Source organism: Eubalaena glacialis, chromosome 7 (assembly GCF_028564815.1).
Source record: "Eubalaena glacialis isolate mEubGla1 chromosome 7, mEubGla1.1.hap2.+ XY, whole genome shotgun sequence".
In the NCBI taxonomy this organism is placed as follows: domain Eukaryota; kingdom Metazoa; phylum Chordata; class Mammalia; order Artiodactyla; family Balaenidae; genus Eubalaena; species Eubalaena glacialis.
The window spans coordinates 66,151,191-66,174,933 of NC_083722.1; the positions used below are offsets into that span (position 1 = coordinate 66,151,191).

General features: G+C 39.5%; 1 protein-coding gene across 1 annotated transcript in view; it reads right to left on the minus strand.

The window, feature by feature from the left end:
* Positions 1-23,743, minus strand: part of ABHD5 (abhydrolase domain containing 5, lysophosphatidic acid acyltransferase) — a 49,939-nt gene that overhangs the window by 20,448 nt on the left and 5,748 nt on the right. The window contains 2 exon segments of the mRNA XM_061195260.1: positions 1,969-2,054; positions 23,410-23,460. Coding sequence (XP_061051243.1) covers positions 1,969-2,054; positions 23,410-23,460 — 137 coding nt within the window.

The following is a 23,743-nucleotide window of genomic DNA, read 5'->3' on the forward strand; positions in this document are numbered from 1 at the left end:
TTTAGTAGAAAAAGATGGCAGGAACTCCTCAGCATGAGGTGCCAGGTAGTCTGAGTTCGTATCCAACAATCTCTCTAGAGAAAGCAAATAATCACAATTTTGTAGATAAAAAATCTTTCTTGCCCTCAATGCTACAGGACTAAATACTTTAAATCTCCCCCAAAACTGACTAAAGATGAAACTAATTTGAAATTCTTTTACACTAAATTGTCAACTGAATTGCTACACTTTAGATATATCTTAATTATTTGTGCATATACATCTGCAGTGGACAAACACGGAGCACCAGGAGTTTCTGCCCTTTAACCAAATAATCTCCAGTTTTGTACCCACATAGTGGCAGAAGGGGAAACCCAGCATTTGTTCAGAATATTAACAGAGCCCAGAGTCAGTTTAGAAAAGGAGGTGATCCGGTACTAGTGCCAAGCCAAACCACATTTTGAACATAGATGTCTGCGTATTCCCATAAAAACCATCTGTGACCTCTATGAGAGAGCTCACCCCACTGTATTAGTTGCTTGTTTCCATGTCTGATATTAAAGCAGGGGCCAATTCTCACTCCTATTTGCATCCCTGGAACCCAGCAGTAGGAAATCAGTATGTTTGTTAAATACATGAATTGAGTATCTAGCACCCTTTTTTTTTAATCTCTTGACAAGAATTTTTTCATTTAGTAAATCACAATGACAACTTTGCCAGCTTTGTAGAGAACAAGATTACCCAACCATACAGAGTAGAAATCCATTTTCATGTTAAAAATCCATATAAGATGGCTTATTGTCCCCTTCTTTGGATATATCCAGTTATGGTCACTTACTTACTCCTGAATCATTCAAATGCACAAACAAAATTCATTTGTGGCAGAGAGTATGAAAAACAGGTGTGGACAAGTATATGCACAAATATACACAATAATCATGTATGTGCACTGCACCACTTAAGCTCTTCCTCTAAACAAAATTGCACAGTAAACACCATTACTTGAAAGTATACCCACAGATATCTGGGAACACTCTGACAGTACAAGTGTGGGTAAATTTCAGTGCTCACAAGAAACAAAAAAGATAAAGGTTTCCATACTACTATAAATGTAGACATAAAGAATCCTAGAATACTAGACTAAGGATCACCCCACCCATTCCTCTTATGGGCAAAAACTAGGAAGCTGAGAAAAGGAACTTGCCCAAGACCCTGTAACCCCTGGACTGCAGCCCTGGGCCTAGAACAGGTTACCTGGATGTAGTCCAGTATGTGTTCTACTAGGCAAGGCTACTTGCTCTGCGACACCTACAGCCTGCTCTCAGAGCAGTCTGCGGACCTCTGGTGAGCCAGAGATCCTTTCAGGAGGTCTCATGAGGTCAAAACTATTTTCATGACAATCTAAGACTTTATTTGCCTTTTTCACTCTCATTCTCTGATGGGTATACAGTGGAGTTTTCCAGAGGTCACATGATAAGTGATTACCAACAGTCTGAATGCAGAAGCAGATATGAGAATCCAGCTGCCTTACGTTAAGCCAGATATTAAAGAGAGGTGTAAACTTGTAAACAATGTTACTCTTTTCACTACATTTGTTTAGAAAGCAGTTATTTTTAGAAAACATGTTATTTATTTTAAACTGCAATGGGTTTATTACTATTGTTTTAAAAGAAATTAATAAGTTGACATATTTCAAATTATTCAGTTTTAATTTTTAATACAGTAAATACTGATAGCTATAACCTCTAAACAAAGTTCCTTGGGGTACTTCCTAATTTAAGAGTATAAAAGGGACTCAAGACCAAAAAGTTTGAGAACCGTAGCCTTCTTCCCACATTTATGCACTTACTGATGACATGTAAAAGGAAAAAAAGTTCTTTTGCCAACAACTAACACACCACAGAATCTGATCTTCAGTTTCAAGGCAATGCTTTATATTGGACCTATTTTAGCAAATGGCTCAGTTAACTTATAAGAAGAAAACCTTACATTTTAAAATTTTCTCTTCAGCTTCTTTAAGGTGTGATGTTGACGTAGGGCACCATGTGGGAAGCCAACCAGTTAGCCATCCTGACCTAGAGCATCAAAAACAAAATACAAATAAGTGAGTTAATGCTCTTCTCAACTCCCAACTGTTACATAGGGAGAAGAAAAGCAGAATAGAAAGTTTACTGTCTGTGTGATGAGGAAGCTATCTGTATGTGACAAATTCACCTAATAGGTACAAAGCATTGTGATAAAGTACAGATACTTTCAACCTGAGAAACTACAAGTAGATCTCCAAGTCCATCTTACCTTCATGAATAGTCAGATTCCACACAATCAAGCAGAGACTAAAAATGGGCAAAACAAGAAAAGATAAAAAAGGCATTCCCCCACCCCACTGCAAGACAGTTTCTTATCAGGGTGGAAGTACAAAAAAGTTAAAGACCATGAACACGATCATTTCAACGGCAGGTTCACAGCAAGTACAAAATATACCTACTATGAGGGCTGAGAGAAGAGACATCTTATTAAAATACGAGATTTTTTTTTAAAGCTTCAAATCTCATGGTTAAGTGTAGAACATACCCCTAAGACAAATGCAGAGGACGGGCCCATGTCCAATCTACCTAGCATGAACCGGTTAACTTTTAAAAGCTTTGGATTCCAGCAAACAGTAGATGGTAAGAAGGCCCCAGGCATCTGGCAGAAGACAGCTAAACAAAGAGAACAAGGAAGCAGGCCTTGCGCAAGAGGAGACAAAAGGCATGGGGAGGCTGGAACTGACACACTTTGCTCATAGCCCACCAAGGAGAGGGTGAGCCTTCAACTCCTGGTCTAGCAGCAGACCCCAGGCATATCCTAACAATCTGAGATAATGCAGGACACTAGCAGTCATCTGACAGTCAGCAAGCGCTCAGCATATGGCCAGTATCACTTAAAGTGAGAACTTTCTCATCAAAGAGAAAATGAATTGAAGAAGAAGAGAAACCAACTACTGCAGATTCCAGATGAGAGGTAAGAGCCAGAACGAAGGCTTTGGCAACAGGGATGGAGACAAGAAGATGAGGAATATTTAAAAATAAAACAGGCTAAGGGTACAAACTTACAACTAGAAGATGAGTACGTTCTGGAGATCTAATGCACGGCATAGTGATTATAGTCAACAATACTGTATTGTAGACTTCAAAATTGCTAAGAGACTAGATCTTAAATGTTCTCACTTCAAAAAAAAAAAAAGATAATTACGTGAAGTGGTAGAGGTGTTAACTAAAGCTATGGTGGGAATCATATTGCAACATATAAATGTATAAATCAACACATTGTACACCTTGAACTTATACAATGTTATATGTTAATTATATCTCAATTTAAAAAATAAATAAAGCAAAGAAAAATCTAATGGAAGAAATAGGTGACTCAACAACTGTAATACATGATAGAATTAATTCACTCCGCAGTTATTTATCGAGCACTTACTATCTTTGAGGAACTATTCTACTCACTTGGGGCCTATCAGTTACCAAACAGAGGTAAGAGTGATTAATTCTCCCTAAAGGGATCAGAGTTGCTTTTGGACTGGATCTTCACAGATAAACAGGATACTTCAAAAGCGGGGGTGGGACTTCCCTGGTGGTCCAGTGGCTAAGACTCCGCGCTCCCAATGCAGGGGGCCCGGGTTCAATCCCTGGTCAGGGAACTAGATCCCACATGGCGCAACTAAGAGTCTGCACGCCGCAACTAAAGATCCCGCGTGCCACAACTAAGCCCTGATGCAGCCAAAAAAAAAACTGGAGTGGTGGTTCAGGCATTCCCAGGGAAGGAAAGGGCATGAGCGTATGCACAGAAAGAAGTATATCATGCGTGTTGTGAGGTAACAAGGGCACTGTTTCCAATAGCTGCTCTAACAAATCACCACAAATTTGGTGGCTTCAAGCAACAGAAATTTATTCTATCACAGTTCTGGAGACCTGAAGTCTGAAATCAGCATCACTGGGCTGAAACCCAGGTGTCAGCAGGGCCACACTCCCGTTAGAGGCTCTAAGGGAAAACCGTTTCCTAGTCTCTTCTGGGTCTGGTGTCTGCTGGTATTCCTCACCCTGTGGCAGCGTCACTCCAGTTATCTGTGCCCCTTACCACAGTGCCTTCCCTCTTCTCCATACGACATGTAGAAACCTTCAATAAACAGTAGTTGATATTATACTGATGACAACAATAACAATGATTCACTAATACTTATGAGGCATAAAATAGGAGTTTTATATAAGGTTCAGAAGGAGTTCAAAGATAAGAACTGACAAAGAATCGTCATTTTGCATCACTCCTTGCCTCGAAGGTAAGGCTACTTCTAGTTGACCTACAATGGGAAACTCAGCCTTGCTCCAGCCTTTTACTTGACACTCTAATATCATTTTTGTTATTTCTTATTCTCTATCCTCTAGACATACAACATTCTCTGTCCTCTTGCTTCCTGGCCCTGAATATCCTTGGAATATGCCTCTCCCTTCTTTGCATGATTCATTATACTTCTTACCAACCTCAGATTAGATTCCATTTCCCCTTTGCCCACATACCCAAAGAGAATTAGATCAAGGTGACACGATGGCACCCTGTACTCAAGCTCTATTTTCTTAATTCTCAAGGTGTGCCATCAAGTTCATATTTACTCATCAGTATCCTCACCTAACTATAAGATCTTGAAGGTAAGGACTCATTGCATTCTCGGTTTCTATCCCAATACCTAGCATATTAATATGCATTCATGCTATGAATGAATAAAGTTATTGCTTCATCCGAAGTGTACTGGTTGCAATGAATTACAAGTAGATGATAGTGAAGCTCTCCATCTTAACATACAATTGGATTACAGAGATGTATGCATATATGTCAAAATTTAACAAATGAACACGTAAAACTTAAGCGTTTCATCATAATAAAATTTTATACCAAAAAAAAAAAAAAAGGTAAAACAGGCTGGATTTGATAATTGGTTATAAAGAAGGTACAATAGAGGATTCCCAGGCTTCTGTCTGAGGTGCCACTAATAACGACAGAGAACACATGAATAAGAATAGCTGTGAATAGAGAAATGTGCTAAGTTTTGAATGGGCTGATACAGCATCTACCTTTTCTAAGCTTTGTAGGCTCATCCTACTGCATTTCCCTTCCCTGTAGAATTTCTCTGGGCATTATGTATAACAGGCGCTCAATAAATAATGTTTGCTGAATGATTAAGTCACTCACAATCCAAGGTACTCTCAGTCCAAGCTACACCCATTCCACAGATGTGAACACTGAGGTTCAGAAATGTTAAGCACCAGGCCCAAGAGTATTCAGCTAGTAAGTGACATAAGCAGAGATGTGACCTGAATTCTGAGTGACTTCAAAACCCTTTTTTTCTCAGGTGACTACCTTCCTTAAAATGTCTGAGGAGTTGTCATTACCTACAGAATAAAATCACATTCCTTAAATCTGCACAGAAGATGCTTTACAATCCATCCACAGGTTACTTCACCCCATCTTGTCTTTTCACATTGTACTTTTTCAACACCTCATAACTCCCAAAATTTCATGTTATCTTATGCCTCTATGGCTTTTCCCTCTGCCCAAAATACCTTGTCTTTTCTGAGATACTGTCCCTGATACTGATGCCAAGAGCACAGGTGATTAGTCAGTCCTCTGGCCCTTGTTACAGGTATAGTTACTATTGCTGTGGTTACTTGTCTACTATTTATCTGCCCTACTGCACTCAGAGCACAGTGAATGCTAAACCCACGTTACAAGTCATTCTTATATTGCCAGTGCCAAACACACTAACTGGCTTGTGGCCATGGAGTGCCTGGTAACTGTGTGTGTGAAATGAAGGCCTTGGCCAAAAGAAATACAAGAAGCAGATGGAGGAAGGCAAATGAGGTTCATTTCTACAGGCAGAGAGCACTTACAGTTACACTAGTTCTTTATCAGGCGACAGGATATGGGCAAGGTGTGGGCCTGAAACCCCCCCAAAACAAAGCAAACAAATGTCAATGCAAAGAGATCAGTCAAGAAAAGGGTAATCAACAGAATGAACAATTTAGGAAGGTGATGAGAAGCGCTGTAATTCACACTTTTTCTCATATATATAAATTTTTCCTTTTTATCTGCTAGTCAACTTTCTTCTTGTCTCTTTATCTTCAGATATAAAAACTTCCTAGTAAGGTCCATAAGTAAGCATGTATATATGTATGTATGTATGCACGTAAACACACACACACACACACACACAGAATTAAAGGACAGGACTGTAAGCAGATGTATTTGGTCAGGTTTTCATGGCATGTGGGCTATACTATGGAGATATTATGTGAAAAAAAGAATGTTGGGGTTCCAGTTCAAGATGGAAGATCCTGATCTCACCTCCTCCACACTCACACTGAAATCTACAGCTACATATACAACTATTTCCTCTGACAATAACCTAAAAACTGACAGAGCAAGGCCCTCCACATCACCCAAACCAGAGAGAAACCACATCGAAGCAGGTGGGAAAGGCTGAGACACAATCTCACCATAAACCCCACCCTGGTGCAGCGACCCACAGTCGGGAGGGAACTCAAAACCCAGAGCTTCTCCCTGAGGAGCAAAGGGCTCATAACCCACATTGGGCACCCCGTTTTTAAGACTGGCAGCTGAAAGATGAGCCCCCAAAATGTCTGGCTTTGAAGACCAATGGGGCTCAAGCCCATGAAACACATGGGGTGTGGCAAATCGAGGAATGGCTCTTAAAGGGCTTGTGTGCAGACTCACCTGCACCAGGGCCCAGCACAGAAGCAGCCCTTTGAAAGCACCTGGGCTTTACGTGAAAGAGACTAATTTCCTAATTTTAAAGCGATGGCGGAAGGAGCAAGGGCCTGCTGGGATGCTCTCCAGGGATGGAGACTGGTGGACACCATCTTCCTGCTCCCCCTCTGCCATTTCATGTTTGGTGACCCAGTTTTTATGTTTGCTACCCAGGGGACACCCCTTGATCACCTGGCTCTGGCAGTCAGAGGGGCTTGTGTTCCTGGGTCCCATGGGACTGTAACAATCGGAGAGACAGTTCTTGGCAGACTGCCACTCTCAGGACACCACACAGACAGTTGGCTGAAACACATCCCTAGTCTCTCTGAGAAAGTGGCCTATTTATTTGTCCAGGAGTTTAGGTCTTAGAAGCAGGTTTCTGGTTTGGCACACATTAACGACTACAGAGGTGCTTTCATGGAACAGAGGCTGGGGGATGCCATTTTGCACTCACCCTCTGCCTTGCTATAGCTCACCAATATCTCCCAGAAAGGAGCTTGTACACTTCTCTGGAGCCCTGATTTGTGTGACTGCTGCCCAGGCGACGCCTCCAAACCTGGAGGCCAGCAAGGCTTATGGTTGTGGTCCCACAGCAATATATATACATATATTTGCATTCTTTAAAAACTGATACCTAAGGGTTTGGCTTCCATTCAGCCTGAATCTAGGTGCTGACTGAGATACTCCCCTTTGGGACACTGGCCTTGGCACATCCTCAACTACTGGGAACCAGTAAAAATAAAATAAGCTTCTTGGACAATCACAAAGGTTTGAAAGACAACCAAGAGCTAGGGCAGGGTTAAACAATAAGGTTTATCTCCTACGGTCAACCCTTTAAGACTGGGAGAAGTGGCTGTTTTTCATCTATTGCATAGAAACCAACAGAGAATCAAGCAAAATGAAGAAACAGAGGAATGTGTTCCAAACAAAATAACATGATAAAACCTCAGGAAAAAAAAAAAACCCTAATGAAACAAAGATAAGTAATTTACTTGATAAAGAGTTCAAAGTAATGGTCATAAAGACGCTCACTGAGGGCTTCCCTGGTGGCGCAGTGGTTGAGAATCTGCCTGCCAATGCAGGGGACACGGGTTCGAGCCCTGGTCTGGGAAGATCCCACATGCCATGAAGCAACTGGGCCCGTGAGCCACAACTACAGAGCCTGCACGTCTGGAGCCTGTGCTCCACAACAAGAGAGGCCGCGATAGTGAGAGGCCCGTGCACTGCGATGAAGAGTGGCCCCCGCTTGCCACAACTAGAGAAAGCCCTCGCACAGAAACGAAGACCCAACACACCCCAAAATAAATAAATAAATAAATAAAATTTAAAAAAAAAAAAGATGCTCACTGACCTTGGGAGAATAAACATGGTGAGAATTTTGACAAGGAGACAGAAAATACAAGAGAGTTCCACACAGAAATCACAGAACTGAAAAATATGAACTAAAAAATACACTAGATGTGGGAATTCCCTGGCAGTTCAGTGGTTAGGACTTGGCACTCTCACTGCAGGGGCCCGGGTTCAATCCCTGTGCAGGGAACTAAGATCCCAAAAGCCACACAGTGTAGCCAAACAAACAAACAAAACAAAACACTAGGTGAGTTCAACATCAGACTAGATAAAGCAGAAAAAAGGATCAATGAACCCAAGACAGGGCAGAGGAACTCACCCAAACAGAGCAGCAAAAAGAAAAAAGAATGATTAAAAAAAAAATAAAGATACCATAAGGGACTTATAAGAAAACATCAAGCTGAGTAATAGTCACACTTCAGGAGTCCCAGAAAAAGAAGAGAGAGAGAAAAGGGCAGAAAACTTATTTTAAGAAATAAGGGCTGAAAACTTGCCTAACCTGGGAAAAAAAAAAGACATCCAGATCCAGGAAGCCCAGAGAGTCCCAAATAAGATGAAGCCAAAGAGACCCACACTAAGACACATTATAATTAAAATGCCAAAAGTTAAAAACAAGGAGAGAATCTTAAAGGCAGAAAAAGAAAAAGAATTTTTTACGCATAAGGGACCTCATTAAGTCTCTGAGTTGATTTTTCAGCAGAAACTGCAGGACAGAAGGGAGTGGCATGATATATTCAAAGTCATGAAAGAAAAAAAATTTCTAACCAATAACAGTCTAACCAGCAAACTTATTCAGAACTAAATAAGAGGTAGAGTTTTCCATACAAGCAAAAGCTAAAGGAGTTCATCACTACTAAACCAGCCTTACAAGAAATGTTAAAGGGATTTCTTTAAGCTGAAAAAAAAACAGCACTAATTACTAACCAGAAAACACATGAAAGTATAAATCTCACTGGTAAAGGTAAATATACATAAAGGTAGTTCATTAACCACTACTAAAACTAGTATGAAGATTAAAACGCAAGGGACTTCCCTGGTGGCAGAGTGGTTAAGAATCCACCTGCCAATGCAGGGGACATGGGCTCGAGCCCTGGTCCGGGAAGATCCCAAATGCCGCGGAGCAAATAAGCCCGTGCGCCACATCTACTGAGCCTGCACTCTGCAACCCGCGAGCCACAACTACTGAGACCACGTGCCACAACTACTGAAGCCCGCACACCTACAGCCCCATGCTCTACAACAAGAGAAGCCACCGCAATGAGAAGCCCATGCACCGCAATGAAAAGCCCACGCACCGCAACGAAGAGTAGCCCCCGCTCGCCGCGACTAGAGAAAGCCCACATGCAGCAACGAAGACTCAACACAGCCAAAAAAAAATTTTTAAAAACCCAACAAATAAATTTATTAAAAAAAAAAAGATTAAAAGGCAAAAGTAGCTAAATCAAGTAAACAACCTAACTTTATACCTCAAGAAAAATCTCAAATAAACAACATAACTGTACACCTCAAGGAACTAGAAAAGGAAGAAACAAGGCCCAAAGTTAGTAGAAGAAAGGAAATAACAAAGAGAAAAAATAAATAAAATAGAGACTAAAATGACAATAGAAAAGATGAGTGAAACCAAGATCTGGTTCTTTGAAAAGATAAAACTGACAAACCTTTAGCTAGACTCACTCAAAATCAAAAATGAAAAAGGAAGCATTACAACTGATAGCACAGAAATACAAAGAATAATAAGAGAGCTACTATGAAAAATTACATGTCAACAAATTGGACAACTGAGAAGAAATGGATAAATTCCTAGAAATATACAACCTTCCAAGACTGAATCATGAAGAAACAGAAAATTTGAACAGAATGATTACTAGTAAAGAGATTGAATCAGTAATTTTAAAACTTCCTACAAAGAAAATTAAGAGACCAGACAACTTCACTGGTGAATTCTACCAAACATTCAAAGAAGAATACCAATCCCTCTCAAACTATGCCAAATAACAGAAAAGGAGCAACACTTCCAAACTCATTTTACAAGGCCAGCATTTCTCAATACCAAAATAGACAAGGACACCACACACACAAAAAAATTACAGGTCAATATCACTGATGAACATAGATGCAAAAATCCTCAACAAAATGTAAGCCAACTGGATTCAACAATACGTATATTAAAAGGATCACATACCATGATCAAGTGGAGTTTATTCCAAAGATACAAGAATGGTTCAACAATCGCAAATCAATGTGATATACCACATCAATAAAATGAACGATAAAAATCATATGATCAAGAGAGACCTTCAAGATGGCGGAGGACTAAGACATGGAGATCACCTTCCTCCCCACAAATACATCGAAAATACACCTACATGTGGAACAACTCCTAGAGAACACCTACTGAGTGCTGGCAGAAGACCTCAGACTTCCCAAAAGGCAAGAAAATCCCCATTTACCTGAGTAGTGCAAAAGAAAAAAGAAAAAACGAAGACAAAAGAATAGGGACGGACCTGCACCTCTGGGAAGGAGCTGTGAAGGAGGAAAAGTTTCCACACACTAGGAAGCCCCTTCACTGGCAGAGATGGGGGATGGGTCGGGGGGAAGCTTCGGAGCCACGGAGGAGAGCGCAGCAACAGGGGTGCAGAGGGCAAAGCAGAGAGATTCCCACACAGAGGATCAGTGCCGACCAGCACTCACCAACCTGAGACGCTTGTCTGCTTACTCACCAGAGCAAGTGGGGGCTGGGAGCTGAGGCTTGGGCTTCGGAGGTCAGATCCCAGGGAGAGGACTAGGGTTGGCTGCGTGAACACAGCCTGAAGAGGGCTAGGGCGCCACAGCTAGCCAGGAGGGAGTCTGGGAAAAAGTCTGGACCTGCCAAAGAGGCAAGAGACCATTGTTTTGGGGGTGCACGAGGAGAGGGAATTCCTTCCCCATGTGCCCACAGAAGGCAGAGCACTGCCTAAATGAGCTCCTGAGATGGGCGCCAGCCACAGCTATCAGCTCGGATCCCAGATACGGGCATGAAATGCTAATGCTGCTGTTGCCACCAAAAACCCTGTGTGCCAGCGCAGGTCACTACCCACACACCCCTGGGAGCCTGTGCAGCACGCCACTGTCAGGGTCCCGAGATCCAGGGACAACTTCCCCGGGAGAACACACAGTGCGCCTCAGGCTGTTGCAATGTCATGCTGGCCTCTGCCAGCACAGGCTCGCCCCGCATTCCAATTATGACTACCGTACCCCTCCCTCTTCCTGATCTGAGTGAGCAAGAGAGCCCTAATCAGCCACTACTTTAACCCCCTCCAGTCTGGGCAGGGAACTGATGCCTGAGGGCAACCTACACACAGAGGCAGGGCCAAAACCAAAGCTGACCCCAGAAACTGGGCAAAAAAAGAAGAGAAAGGGAAATTTCTCCGTGCAGCCTCAGGATTAGCAGATAAAACCCCACAATCAACTTGATGAACCCTGCATCTGTGGAATACCTGAATAGACAACGAATATTCCCAAAACTGAGGCGGTGGACTTTGGGAGCAACTGTAGACTTGGGGTTTGCTTTCTGCAACTGATTTGTTTCTGATTTTTATGTTTATCTTGGTTTAAGTTTTAGTGCTTGTTATCGTTGGTGCATTTGTTTATTGGTTTGGTTGCTCTCTCTTATTTTTTTATTTTACTATTTATTTTCTTTATTTTTTTCTTTTCTTTCTTCCTTTTCTTCTGAGCTGTGTGGCTGGCAGAGTCTTGGTGCTTCGGCCGGGTGTCAGGCATGAGCCTCCACGGTGGGAGAGCTGAGTCCAGAAGACCACCAGAGACCTCCCAGCCCCAAATAATATCAATCGGCGAGAGCTCTCCCAGAGACTCTGTCTCAACGCTAAGACCCAGCTCCACCCAACGGCCAGCAAGCTCCAGTGCTGGACACCCCATGCCAAACAACTAGCAAAACAGGAACACAACACCACACATTAGCAGAGAGGCTGCCTAAAGTCATACTAAGTTCACAGACACCCCAAAACACACCACCGGCCCTGCCCACCAGAAAGACAAGATCCAGCCCCACCCACCAAAACACAGGCACCAGTCCCCTCCACCAGAAGCCTACACAAGCCACTGAACCAACCTCACCCACTGCGGACAGACACCAAAAACAATGGGAACTACAAACCTGTAGGCTGTGAAAAGGAGACCCCAAACACAGTAAGTTAAACAAAATGAGAAGAAAGAGAAATATGCAGCAAATGAAGGAGCAAGGTAAAAACACACCAGACCAAACAAATGAAGAGGAAATAGGCAGTCTACCTGAAAAAGAATTCATAATAATGATAGTAAAGAAGATCCAACATCTTGGAAAGAAAATGGAGCAAATACAAGAAACGTTTAACAAGGACCTAGAAGAACTAAAGAGCAAACAAACAACGATGAACAACACAATAAATGAAATTAAAAATTCTCTAGAAGGAATCAATAGCAGAATAACTGAGGCAGAAAACAGAGAAGTGACCTGGAAGACAAAACAGTGGAAATAACTGCCGCAGAGCAGAATAAAGAAAAAAGAATGAAAAGAATTGAGGACAGTCATAGAGACCTCTAGGACAACATTAAACGCACCAACATTCGAATTATAGGGGTCCCAGAAGACGAAGAGAAAAAGAAAGGGACTGAGAAAATATTTGATGAGATTACAGTTGAAAACTTCCCTAACATGGGAAAGGAAATAGTCAATCAAGTCCAGGAAGCACAGAGAGTCCCATACAGGATAAATCCAAGGAGAAACACACAAGACACATATTAATCAAACTATCAAAAATTAAACACAAAGAAAAAATATTAAAAGCAGCAGGGGAAAAGCAACAAATAACACACAAGGGAATCCCCATAAGGTTAACAGCTGATCTTTCAGCAGAAACTCTGCAAGCCAGAAGGGAGTGGCAGGACATATTTAAAGTGATGAAAGGGAAAAACCTACAACCAAGATTACTCTACCCAGCACGGATCTCATTCAGATTCGACGGAGAAATCAAAACCTTTACAGACAAGCAAAAGTTAAGGTAATTCAGCACCACCAAACAGCTTTACAACAAATGCTAAAGGAACTTCTCTAGGCAGGAAACACAAGAAGGAAAAGACGTACAAAAACAAGCCCAAAACAATGAAGAAAATGGTAACAGGAAATACATATCGATAACTACCTTAAATGTAAATGGACTAAATGCTCCAACCAAAAGACACAGACTGGCTGAATGGATACAAAAACAAGACCCGTATATATGCTGTCTAAAAGAGACCCACTTCAGACCTAGGGACACATACAGACAAAGTGATGGGATGGAGAAATATACTCCATGCAAATGGAAATCAAAAGAAAGCTGGAGTAGCAATTCTCATATCAGACAAAATAGACTTTAAAATAAAGACTATTACAAGAGACAAACAAAAACACTACGTAATGATCAAGGGGTCAATCCAAGAAGATGATGTAACAACTGTAAATATTTATGCACCCAAGATAGAAGTACCTCAATACGTAAGGCAAATGCTAACAGCCATAAAAGGGGAAATCAACAGTAACACAATCATACTAACACAATAACAGCCATAAAAGGGGAAATCGACTTTAACACCCCACTTCCACCAATGGACAAATCATACAAAATGAAAATAGACAAACACAAGCTTTAAATGACACATTAGACCAGATGGACTTAATTGGTATTTATAGGACACGCCACCCCAAAACAATAAAATACACTTTCTTCTCAAATGCTCATGGAATATTCTCCAGGATAGATCATATGTTGGGTCACACATCAAGCCTCGGTAAATTTAAGAAAACTGAAATCGTATCAAGTATATTTTCCGACCACAGCACTCTGAGATTAGATATAATGGGGAAAAAAACTGTAAAAAATAAAAACACATGGAGGTTAAACAATATGCTACTAAATAACCAAGAGATCACTGAAGAAATCAGAGGAAATCAAAAAATATCTAGAAACAAATGACAACAAAAACATGACGACCCAAAACCTATGGGAGGCAGCAAAAGCAGTTCTACGAGGAAAGTTTATGCAATACAATCCTACCTCAAGAAACAAGAAGCATCTCAAATAAACAACCTAACCTTACACCTAAAGCAATCAGAGAAGAACAAAAAAACCCCAAAGTTAACAGAAGGAAGGAAATCATAAAGATCAGATCAGAAATAAATGAAAAAGAAATGAAGAAAACAATAGCAAAGATCAATAAAACTAAAAGCTGGTTCTTTGAGAAGATAAACAAAATTGATAAACCATTAGCCAGACTCATGAAGAAAAAAAAGGAAAGACTCAAATCAACAGAATTAGTAATGAAAAAGGAGAAGTAACAATTGACACTGCAGAAATAAAGGAACATGAGAGATTACTACAAGCAACTATATGCCAATAAAATGGACAACCTGGAAAAAATGGACAAATTCTTAGAAAAGCACAACCTTCCGAGACTAAACCAAGAAGAAATAGAAAATATGAACAGACCAATCACAAGCACTGAACTTGAAACTGTGATTAAAAATCTTCCAACAAACAAAAGCCCAGGAGCAGATGGCTTCACAGGTGAATTCTATCAAACATTTAGAGAAGAGCTAACACCTATCCTTCTCAAACTCTTCCAAAATATAGCAGAGGGAGAAACAGTCCCAAACTCATTCTACAAGGCCATCATCACCCTGATACCAACACCAGACAAAGATGGCACAAAAAAAGAAAACTACAGGCCAATAACACTGATGAACATAGATGCAAAAATCCTCAACAAAATACTAGCAAACAGAATCCAACAGTACATTAAAAGGATCATACACCATGATCAAGTGGCGTTTATCCCAGGAATGCAAGGACTCTTCAATAAATGCAAATCGATCAATGTGATACACCATATTAACAAACTGAAGGATAAAAACCATATGATCATCTCAATAGATGCAGAAAAAGCTTTCAACAAAATCCAACACCCATGTATGATAAAAACTCTCTAGAAAGTAGGCACAGATGGAACCTACCTCAACATAATAAAGCCCATATATGACAAACCCACAGCCAACATCGTACTCAATGGTGAAAAACTGAAACCATTTCCTCTAAGATCAGGAACAAGACAAGAGTGCCCACTCTCATCAGTACTACTCAACATAGTTTTCAAAGTTTTAGCCACAGCAAACAGAGAAGAAAAAGAAATAAAAGAAATCCAAATTGGGAAGGAAGAAGCAAAACTGTCACTGTTTGCAGATGACATGATACTATACATAGTAAATCCTAAAGATGACACCAGAAAACTACTAGAGCTAATCAATGAATCAGGTAAAGTTGCAGGATACAAAATTAATGCACAGAAATTCCTGGCATTCTTATACACTAACAACGAAAGATCAGAAAGAGAAATTAAGGAAACTATCCCATTCACCACTGTAACAAAAAGAACAAAATATCCAGGAATAAACCTACCTAAGGAGGTAAAAGACCTGTATGCAGAAATCTATAAGACACTGATGAAAGAAATTAAAGATGATACAAATAGATGGAGAGATATACCATGGCCTTGGATTGGAAGAATCAACATTGTGAAAATGACTATACTACCCAAAGCAATCTACAGATTCAATGCAATCCCTATCAAACTACCAATGGCATGTTTCACAGAACTAGAACAAAAAAATTTACAATTTGTATGGAAACACAAAAGACCCTGAATAGCCAAAGCAATCTTGAGAAAGAAAAACGGAGTTGGAGGAATCAGGCTCCCAGACTTCAGACTATACTACAAAGCTACAGTAATCAAGACAGTATAGTACTGGCATAAAAACAGAAATATAGATCAATGGAACAGGATAGAAAGCCCAAAGATAAACCCACACATATATGGTCACCTTATCTTTGACAAAGGTGGCAAGAATATACAATGGAGAAAAGACAGCCTCTTCAATAAGTGGTGCTGGGAAAACTGGACAGCTACATGTAAAAGAATGAAATTAGAAACTTCCTAACACCATACACAAAAATAAACTCAAAATGGATGAAAGACCTAAAAATAAGGCCAGACACTATAAAACTCTTACAGGAAAACATAGGAAGAACACTTTATGACATATATCACAGCACGATCCTTTCTGACCCACCTCCTAGAGAAATGGAAATATAAACAAAAATAAATAAATGGGACCTAATGAAACTTAAAAGCTTCTACACAGCAAGGGAAACCATAAACAAGACGAAAAGTCAACCCTCAGAATGGGAGAAAATATTTGCAAACGAAGCAACGGACAAAGGAATAATCTCCAAAATATACAAGCAGCTCATGCAGCTCAATATCAAAAAAACAAACAACCCAATCCAAAAATGGGCAGAAGACCTAAACAGACATTTGTCCAAAGAAGATACACAGATTGTCAACAAACACATGAAAGGATGCTCAACATCACTAATCATTAGAGAAATGCAAATCAAAACCACAGTGAGGTATCACCTCACACCAGTCAGAATAGCCATCATCAAAAAATCTAAAAACAATAAATGCTGGAGAGGGTGTGGAGAAAAGGGAACCCTCTTGCACTGTTGGTGGGAATGTAAATTGATACAGGCACTATGGAAAACAGTATGGAGGTTCCTTAAAAAACTAAAAATAGAACTACCATATGACCCAGCAATCTCACTATTGGGCATATACCCTGAGAAAACCATAATTCAAAAAGAGACATATACCACAATGTTCACTGCAGCACTATTTACAATAGCCAGGACATGGAAGCAACCTAAGTATCCACTGACAGATGAATGGATAAAGAAGATGTGGCACATATATACAGTGGAATATTACTCAGCCATAAAAAGAAATGAAATTGAGTTATTTGTAGTGAGGTGGATGGACCTAGAGTCTGTCATACAGAGTGAAGTAAGTCAGAAAAAGAAAAACAAATACCGTATGCTAACACATATATATGGAATCTAAAAAAAATGGTTCTGATGAACCTAGGGGCAGGACAGGAATAAAGACACAGATGTAGACAAGGGACCTGAGGACACAGGAGGGGGAAGGGTAAGCTGGGACAAAGTGAGAGAGTGGTATGGACATATACACACTACCAAATGTAAAATAGATAGCTAGTGGGAAGCAGCTGCATCGCACAGGGAGATCAGCTCGGTGCTTTGTGACCACCTAGAGGGGTGGGATGGGGAGGGTGGGAGGGAGACGCAAGAGGGAGGGCATATGTGGATATATGTATACATATAGCTGATTCACTTTGTTATACAACAGAAACTAACACAACATTGTAAAGTAATTATACTCCAATAAAGATGCTTAAAAAAATCATATGATCACCTCAATAGATACAGAAGAGGCATTTGACAAAATTCATCATCCATTTATGATTAAAAAAAAAAGTCTCAACAATGTTGGTACAGAGGGAACATACCTCAACATAACAAAGACCATATGTGACAAGCCCACAGCCAACATCACAGTTAATGGTGAAAACCAGAAAGTGTTTCCTCTAAGATTAGGAGGAAGGCAAGGATGCCCACTATTGCCACTTCTATTCAACAGAGTATTAGAAGTCCTAGCCAGCACAATTAGGCAAGAAAAAGAAATAAAAGGCATCCAAATTGGAAAAGAAGAACTGCCACTATTTGCAGATGACATGGTGTAATATATAGGAAACAATATAGACTCCACCAAAAAATAAAAATAAAAAACTGTTAGAACTAATAAATAAATTCAGTAAAGTTGCAGGATACAAAAGTCAATATACAGAAATCTGTTACATTTCTATACACTAATAATGAAGTATCAGAAAGAGAAATTAAGAAAACAATCCCATTTACAAGTGCATCAATAAGAATAAAATAACTAGGAATAAAGTTAACTAAGGAGGTTAAAAGTCCTGTACACTGAAAACTGTAAGACACTGATGAAAGAATGGAAGAAGACACAAAGAAATGGTAAGATATTTCATGCTCATGGATTGTTAGAATATTGTGAAAATGTCCATATTACCCAAAGCAATCTACAGATTCAATGCAATCCCTATCAAAATTCCAATGCCATTTTTTCACAGGAATAGAACAAACAATTCTAAAATTTGTATGGTACCACAGAAGACCCCAAATAGCCAAAGCAGTCTTAAGGAAGAAGAACAAACCTGGAGGATTAACACTCCCTGATTCCAAACTATATTACAAAACTATAGCAATTGAAATAGTAATGGTGCTGGCATAAAAACACAAACACAGATCAATGCAACAGAACAAAGAGCTCAGAAATAAACCCACACATACATAAATTAATTTATAACAAAGGAGCCAAAACTATTCAATGGGGAAAGGATGGTCTCTTTCTTCAACGGTGTTGGGAAAACTGGAGAGCAACATGAAAAAGAATGAAACTCAACCACTATCTTATATCACATACTCAAGATGGATTATAGACTTGAATCTAAGATGTGAAAGCATAAAACTCCTAGAAGAAAACAGTAAGCTACTTGACAACGGTCTTGAGGATATTTTGAATCTGACACCAAATGCAAAGACAACAAAAGCAAAAATAAATAAGTGGGACTACATCAAACTAAAAAGCTTCTACACAGCAAAGGAAACCATCAACAAAATGAAAAGGCAACCTACTGAATGGGAGGAAATATTTGCAAATCATAAATTTGATGAGAGGTTAATATCCAAAATATATGGGCTTCCCTGGTGGTGCAGTGGTTAAGAATCTGCCTGCCAATGCAGGGGACACGGGTTCGAGCCCTGGTCTGGGAAGATCCCACATGCTGCAGAGCAACTAAGCCCGTGCGCCACAACTACTGAGCCTGCGCTCCAGAGCCCGCGGGCCACAACTACTGAGCCAGCATGCCACAACTACTGAAGCCCGCGCGCCTAGAGCCTGTGCTCCGCAACAAAAGAAGCCACAGCAATGAGAAGCCCGCACACCGCAACAAAGAGTAGTCCCCGCTCGCCACAACTAGAGAAAGCCCGCGTGCAGCAACGAAGACCCAACGCAGCCAAAAATAAATTAATTTTAAAATATATATATATATGTAAAGAATTCATACAACTCAATAACAAAAAAACAGTCCAATTAAAAAATGGGCAGAGGATTTGAATAGACTTTTTGCCAAAGACGACATAAAGATGGCCAACAGACACATGAAAAGATGCTCAACATCAGTAACATCAGGGAAATGTAAATTAAAACCACAATGAGATATTCCCTTACACTGGTTAGAATGGTTATTACCAAAAAGATGAGAAATAACAAGTGTTAGAGAGGATATGGAGAAAAGGGAACCCTTGCACACTGTTGTTGGTGGAAATGTATAATGGTGCAGTCATTATAGAAAACAGTATGAAGGTTCCTCAAAAAATAAAACTACCATAGGATACAGCAATTCCACTTCTGGGTATTTATCTGAAGAAAACAAAAAAGTAACTTGAAAAGATATATGCACCCCCATGTTCACTAAAGCATTATTTACAATGGCCAAGATACGGAAAAAAAACCTAAGTGTCCATCAACCAATAAATGGATAAAGAAAATGTGTATAATACACAAAATATATACATAATAGAATAGTATTCAACCATAAAAAAGAATGAAATATTACCATTTGCACAACATGGATGAACCTAGAGGGTATTATGCTAAGTGAGATAAGCAGAGAAAGACAAATTCCTATGATCTCACTTATATGTGGAATCTTTCAACAACAACAATAAACTCAGAGATAAAACAAACTGGTGGTTGCCAGAGGTAGAAAATGGGTAAAATGGGTGAAGGGGGTCAAAAGGTAAGAACTTCCAGTTATAAAAAAAGTAAGTAAGTCACGGGGATGTAATGTACAGCATGGTGACTATAGTTGATACTGTACTGCATATTTGAAAGTTGCTAAGAGAGTAAATCTAGAAAGTTCTCATCAGAAAAAAATTCTGTAACTATGCATGGTTAACTAGACTTACTGGAATGATCATTTTGCAATATATAAAAATACCAAATCATTATATTATACCCCTGAAACAAATATATGGTATATGTCAATTATGCCTCAATAATAAAAAAAGAATGATAGAACAGAAGATCCATAATAGCCTACATTATAATAAGGCTCTAGTCTAATGTTCTCTGTTGCCAGTTTCAAATCTTCTGAATTAACAGGAGATAAGACCTCTAGGCATCTCAGACAAATGTTACCTATAACTTATTATCAAGATATCAAGATAATAGAAAACATTACTACTATTAGTTTATTGTAAATATATAAACTATTTACAAATTATCAAGGAAAAACAACTCAAGCCTTCAGCAATGAAATTTTCAATTTATTCAACAATTTTTTCAATTGTTGAAAACAGCAGTTTAACCGGCAACTAAAAGGAAAGAATCTCATGATCTTTGGAGCTTAAAATAAAAAAAGTCCTTGACAACATGGTCATCAATATCTATGTTCGGCCACAAATATATGAACTAGTACCAACAGGAAGTTACTTACAACTCAATCTCACCAATTTTTTTCAACAAATATCCCTCAAATAATAGCACAGTTCTTGGCCAGAGAGAATCAGAGGTCAGTACAACAAATAAAAGTGAAATGAACTATAACCTACTACTGTTCCCACTTACATCACAGACACGTTGGGGCAGAGAAAACACAAATGCAATCTTTGTTTCAGTCTTCAAAAAAAATAATATTAAAAAAAAATTCAGTCTCTGAATACCTACTATGCACAAGGCACTAGAGTTTAAAATGTGATATATCAGCTGGTAATACAGGAATCATGCCTACCTCCACCTATTTACCACTCATCACAAAACCAACTTTCAAAGGATAGGATTGTCTTGTCTATGCATTTTGCCTCCTAGTGATTGGCTTAACTCAAAGAGAAGGGGCAAAACAATGTTTTTATGTTTGCAAGGCTACTGTATTACATTAAAAATTAGGGCTCTTCAACCACAAGAGGCACCAATACTCTCCAAGTTTTTACAGCAGCTTATTCTTCAAAGTAGATAATTTTTTTTTTAAAGTGGAGCTTTTCTAAAGTATATTTAAACAGAAAACTCTATATTTAACAAAACATAGTAAAGTATTTTATTTTCACTGTTAACGGAACTGTAAAGATACCTCTCTCCCCTAAGCCACGATAATGTTTCTATCTAATCGGTTTTTGCCTTAACCAGGTAACAATGTTTTATATAAACTGCCTTTACTTCTTTCTTAGAGTTATTCTACAGGATTGAGTGTGAGCACATAGTAGGTTCAAAGGAACTTTTTTAAAGAGTGAAAAGCAAGGGTCTATCTCTTCCACCCTTTAGTTTATCACCCTTTGTTCACTGAGTTCCCACACCTTAGCTTGCAACCTCTATTGCTTCCACCCCCTGAAACAGCGGTCCCCAACCTTTTTGGCACCAGGGACCAGTTTCGTGGAAGACAATTTTTCCACGGACCGGGTGGTGGGGGGCGGTTCAGGCGGTAATGTGAGCAATGAGGAGCGGCAGATGAAGCTTCGCTCACTGGTCCACCGCTCACCTCCTGCTGTGCGGTACCGGTCCGCAGCCCGGGTGTTGGGGACCCCTGCTCTAAAACACCCATCCAACCTCACTTCCTGTCTTTGGGGTAAATTGACCTCATCTTCAAAGAAACCCTCTGCCTCTTCCACAAAATCTCCTATGCCGTTCAGTGTTGTTCTGCATTTCTAAGCTTAGTGTGTGGAAGACTGGAACTAAGGACATGAGATTGGAATAAGGACACAGACTGAAGTTCGTCAGATATCCAGCCATACTTTTGAGGTCACAAAAACCAAAGTAAAAATTAAATTTACCATGGCCATAATACAGTGAACAAGATACAGGGCTGCCTCCTCAGAACTTGGAAAATACACAGAAAAGCAAAAATTAACTTCTCTAATTTATTTAAGCAGATAAACAATAAACACCATCATACACTGCTGAGGCCCTAACTTCAAAAGAGAAGAAAAGTGTCAATCGCAATATAAGCCATTCACTAAAGGAACTATATCTATCTATGGCATCAGGAAGGCTTATCAATGTGCACCAAAAGGTTTTCTACACTGTCCATCTGTTGAGAACTGACCTCATTAGGAAGGCTGACGATCCAAGCCCTAAAGCATCTTATCAAAAAACTAAATAATCTTGCTTTACAACCTGTAACAGATATAAGGAATCTTTTTAGTGAGCAGACTTCTGAGTAAGAAAAGCTTTATTTAAAACACTACATTAAAGGTGGCAACTGTAAGGAAAGCCAAACAGGATGTGCTTAGCATATTAACAGTTTATTAACTTAAGAATGTGATTTTAAGTATCCCAAGTTTGAGAGATAAAACTGAATTTTTTTTCCCTTTTTTTAAAATTAATTAATTTATTTTTGGCTGTGCTGGGTCTTTGTTGCTGCGCGCAGGCTTTCTCTAGTTGCGGCGAGCGGGGGCTACTCTTTGTTGCGATGCACTGGCTTCTCATTGCAGTGGCTTCTCTTGTTGCGGAGCACGGGCTCTAGGCGCATGGGCTTCAGTAGTTGTGGCTCTAGGTGCACGGGCTTCAGCAGTTGTGGCTTGAGGGCTCTAGAGCACAGGCTCAGTAGTTGTGGCGCACGGGCTTGGCTGCTCTGCGGCATGTGGGATCTTTCCGGACCAGGGATTGAACCCGTGTCCCCTGCATTGGCAGGCGGATTCTTAACCACTGCGCCACCAGGGAAGTCCTCCCTTAACTCTCTATGCAATCTTTTGTTAAAAAAAAATATCATTAACATTGTACTTGTATCCTAGGACATCAACATGTAAATTGGCTAGTAATTCCTGTTTTGTTCTCTAAGGCATTTGACTATCTATAGTATTACTAAATCTGATTTGCACAATCTGTAAATATTGTGAAACAGTGAAAGAGGTTTTAAAGTATTCTGAAGAAAATATACAGAAGTCTGGTCAATTTCCACACACTCTTGGCCACTTAAATAACATTTCTAATTAGGTTATAAGTAAAGAGGATTTCATTATATTACAATTTTGTTCAAAATGGCCTCCATCCCTATACTGGTACTGTCAAGAGAGAAAAACTATGTTTATTACTGCTCTCTATAAGCTATTCTAAGCACTCTACGCACAGTAGTCTACCTCATTTAGAGAAACTATGAGGTTTTGATTTTATTATAAATATCCAAATTTATTAGACATATGAATATACACATTCCTCTGAAATAATTCCTCAACCAATGAATGACTGAAAACTTCCAAGCTGAAAATGATAACACACTTGGGCAAATAAAGACCTTCTTTCCTGGGAAATGACTTCTTAAATCCTATCCTGGAAAAGAGGAAGAAAAAAAAAAAAATAGAATATGTCTCACACAATCATAGTTTAAGTGACTAACATGCCATTTTATTTTAAATAAATAATACTAGTGATTCAAATTATCATAACCATTAGACCAATGACAACACAGGCCCTCTAGTATATTTTAACACATTAATTAGCATTCTTTTAACTATTTTTCATTTCTAACCTGTAACTTTTACTTTTTTTACTATTATTTTTTTCTATTTTTTAAGAAATTTTTATACAACTTTTAAACATTACTGTCCTAACC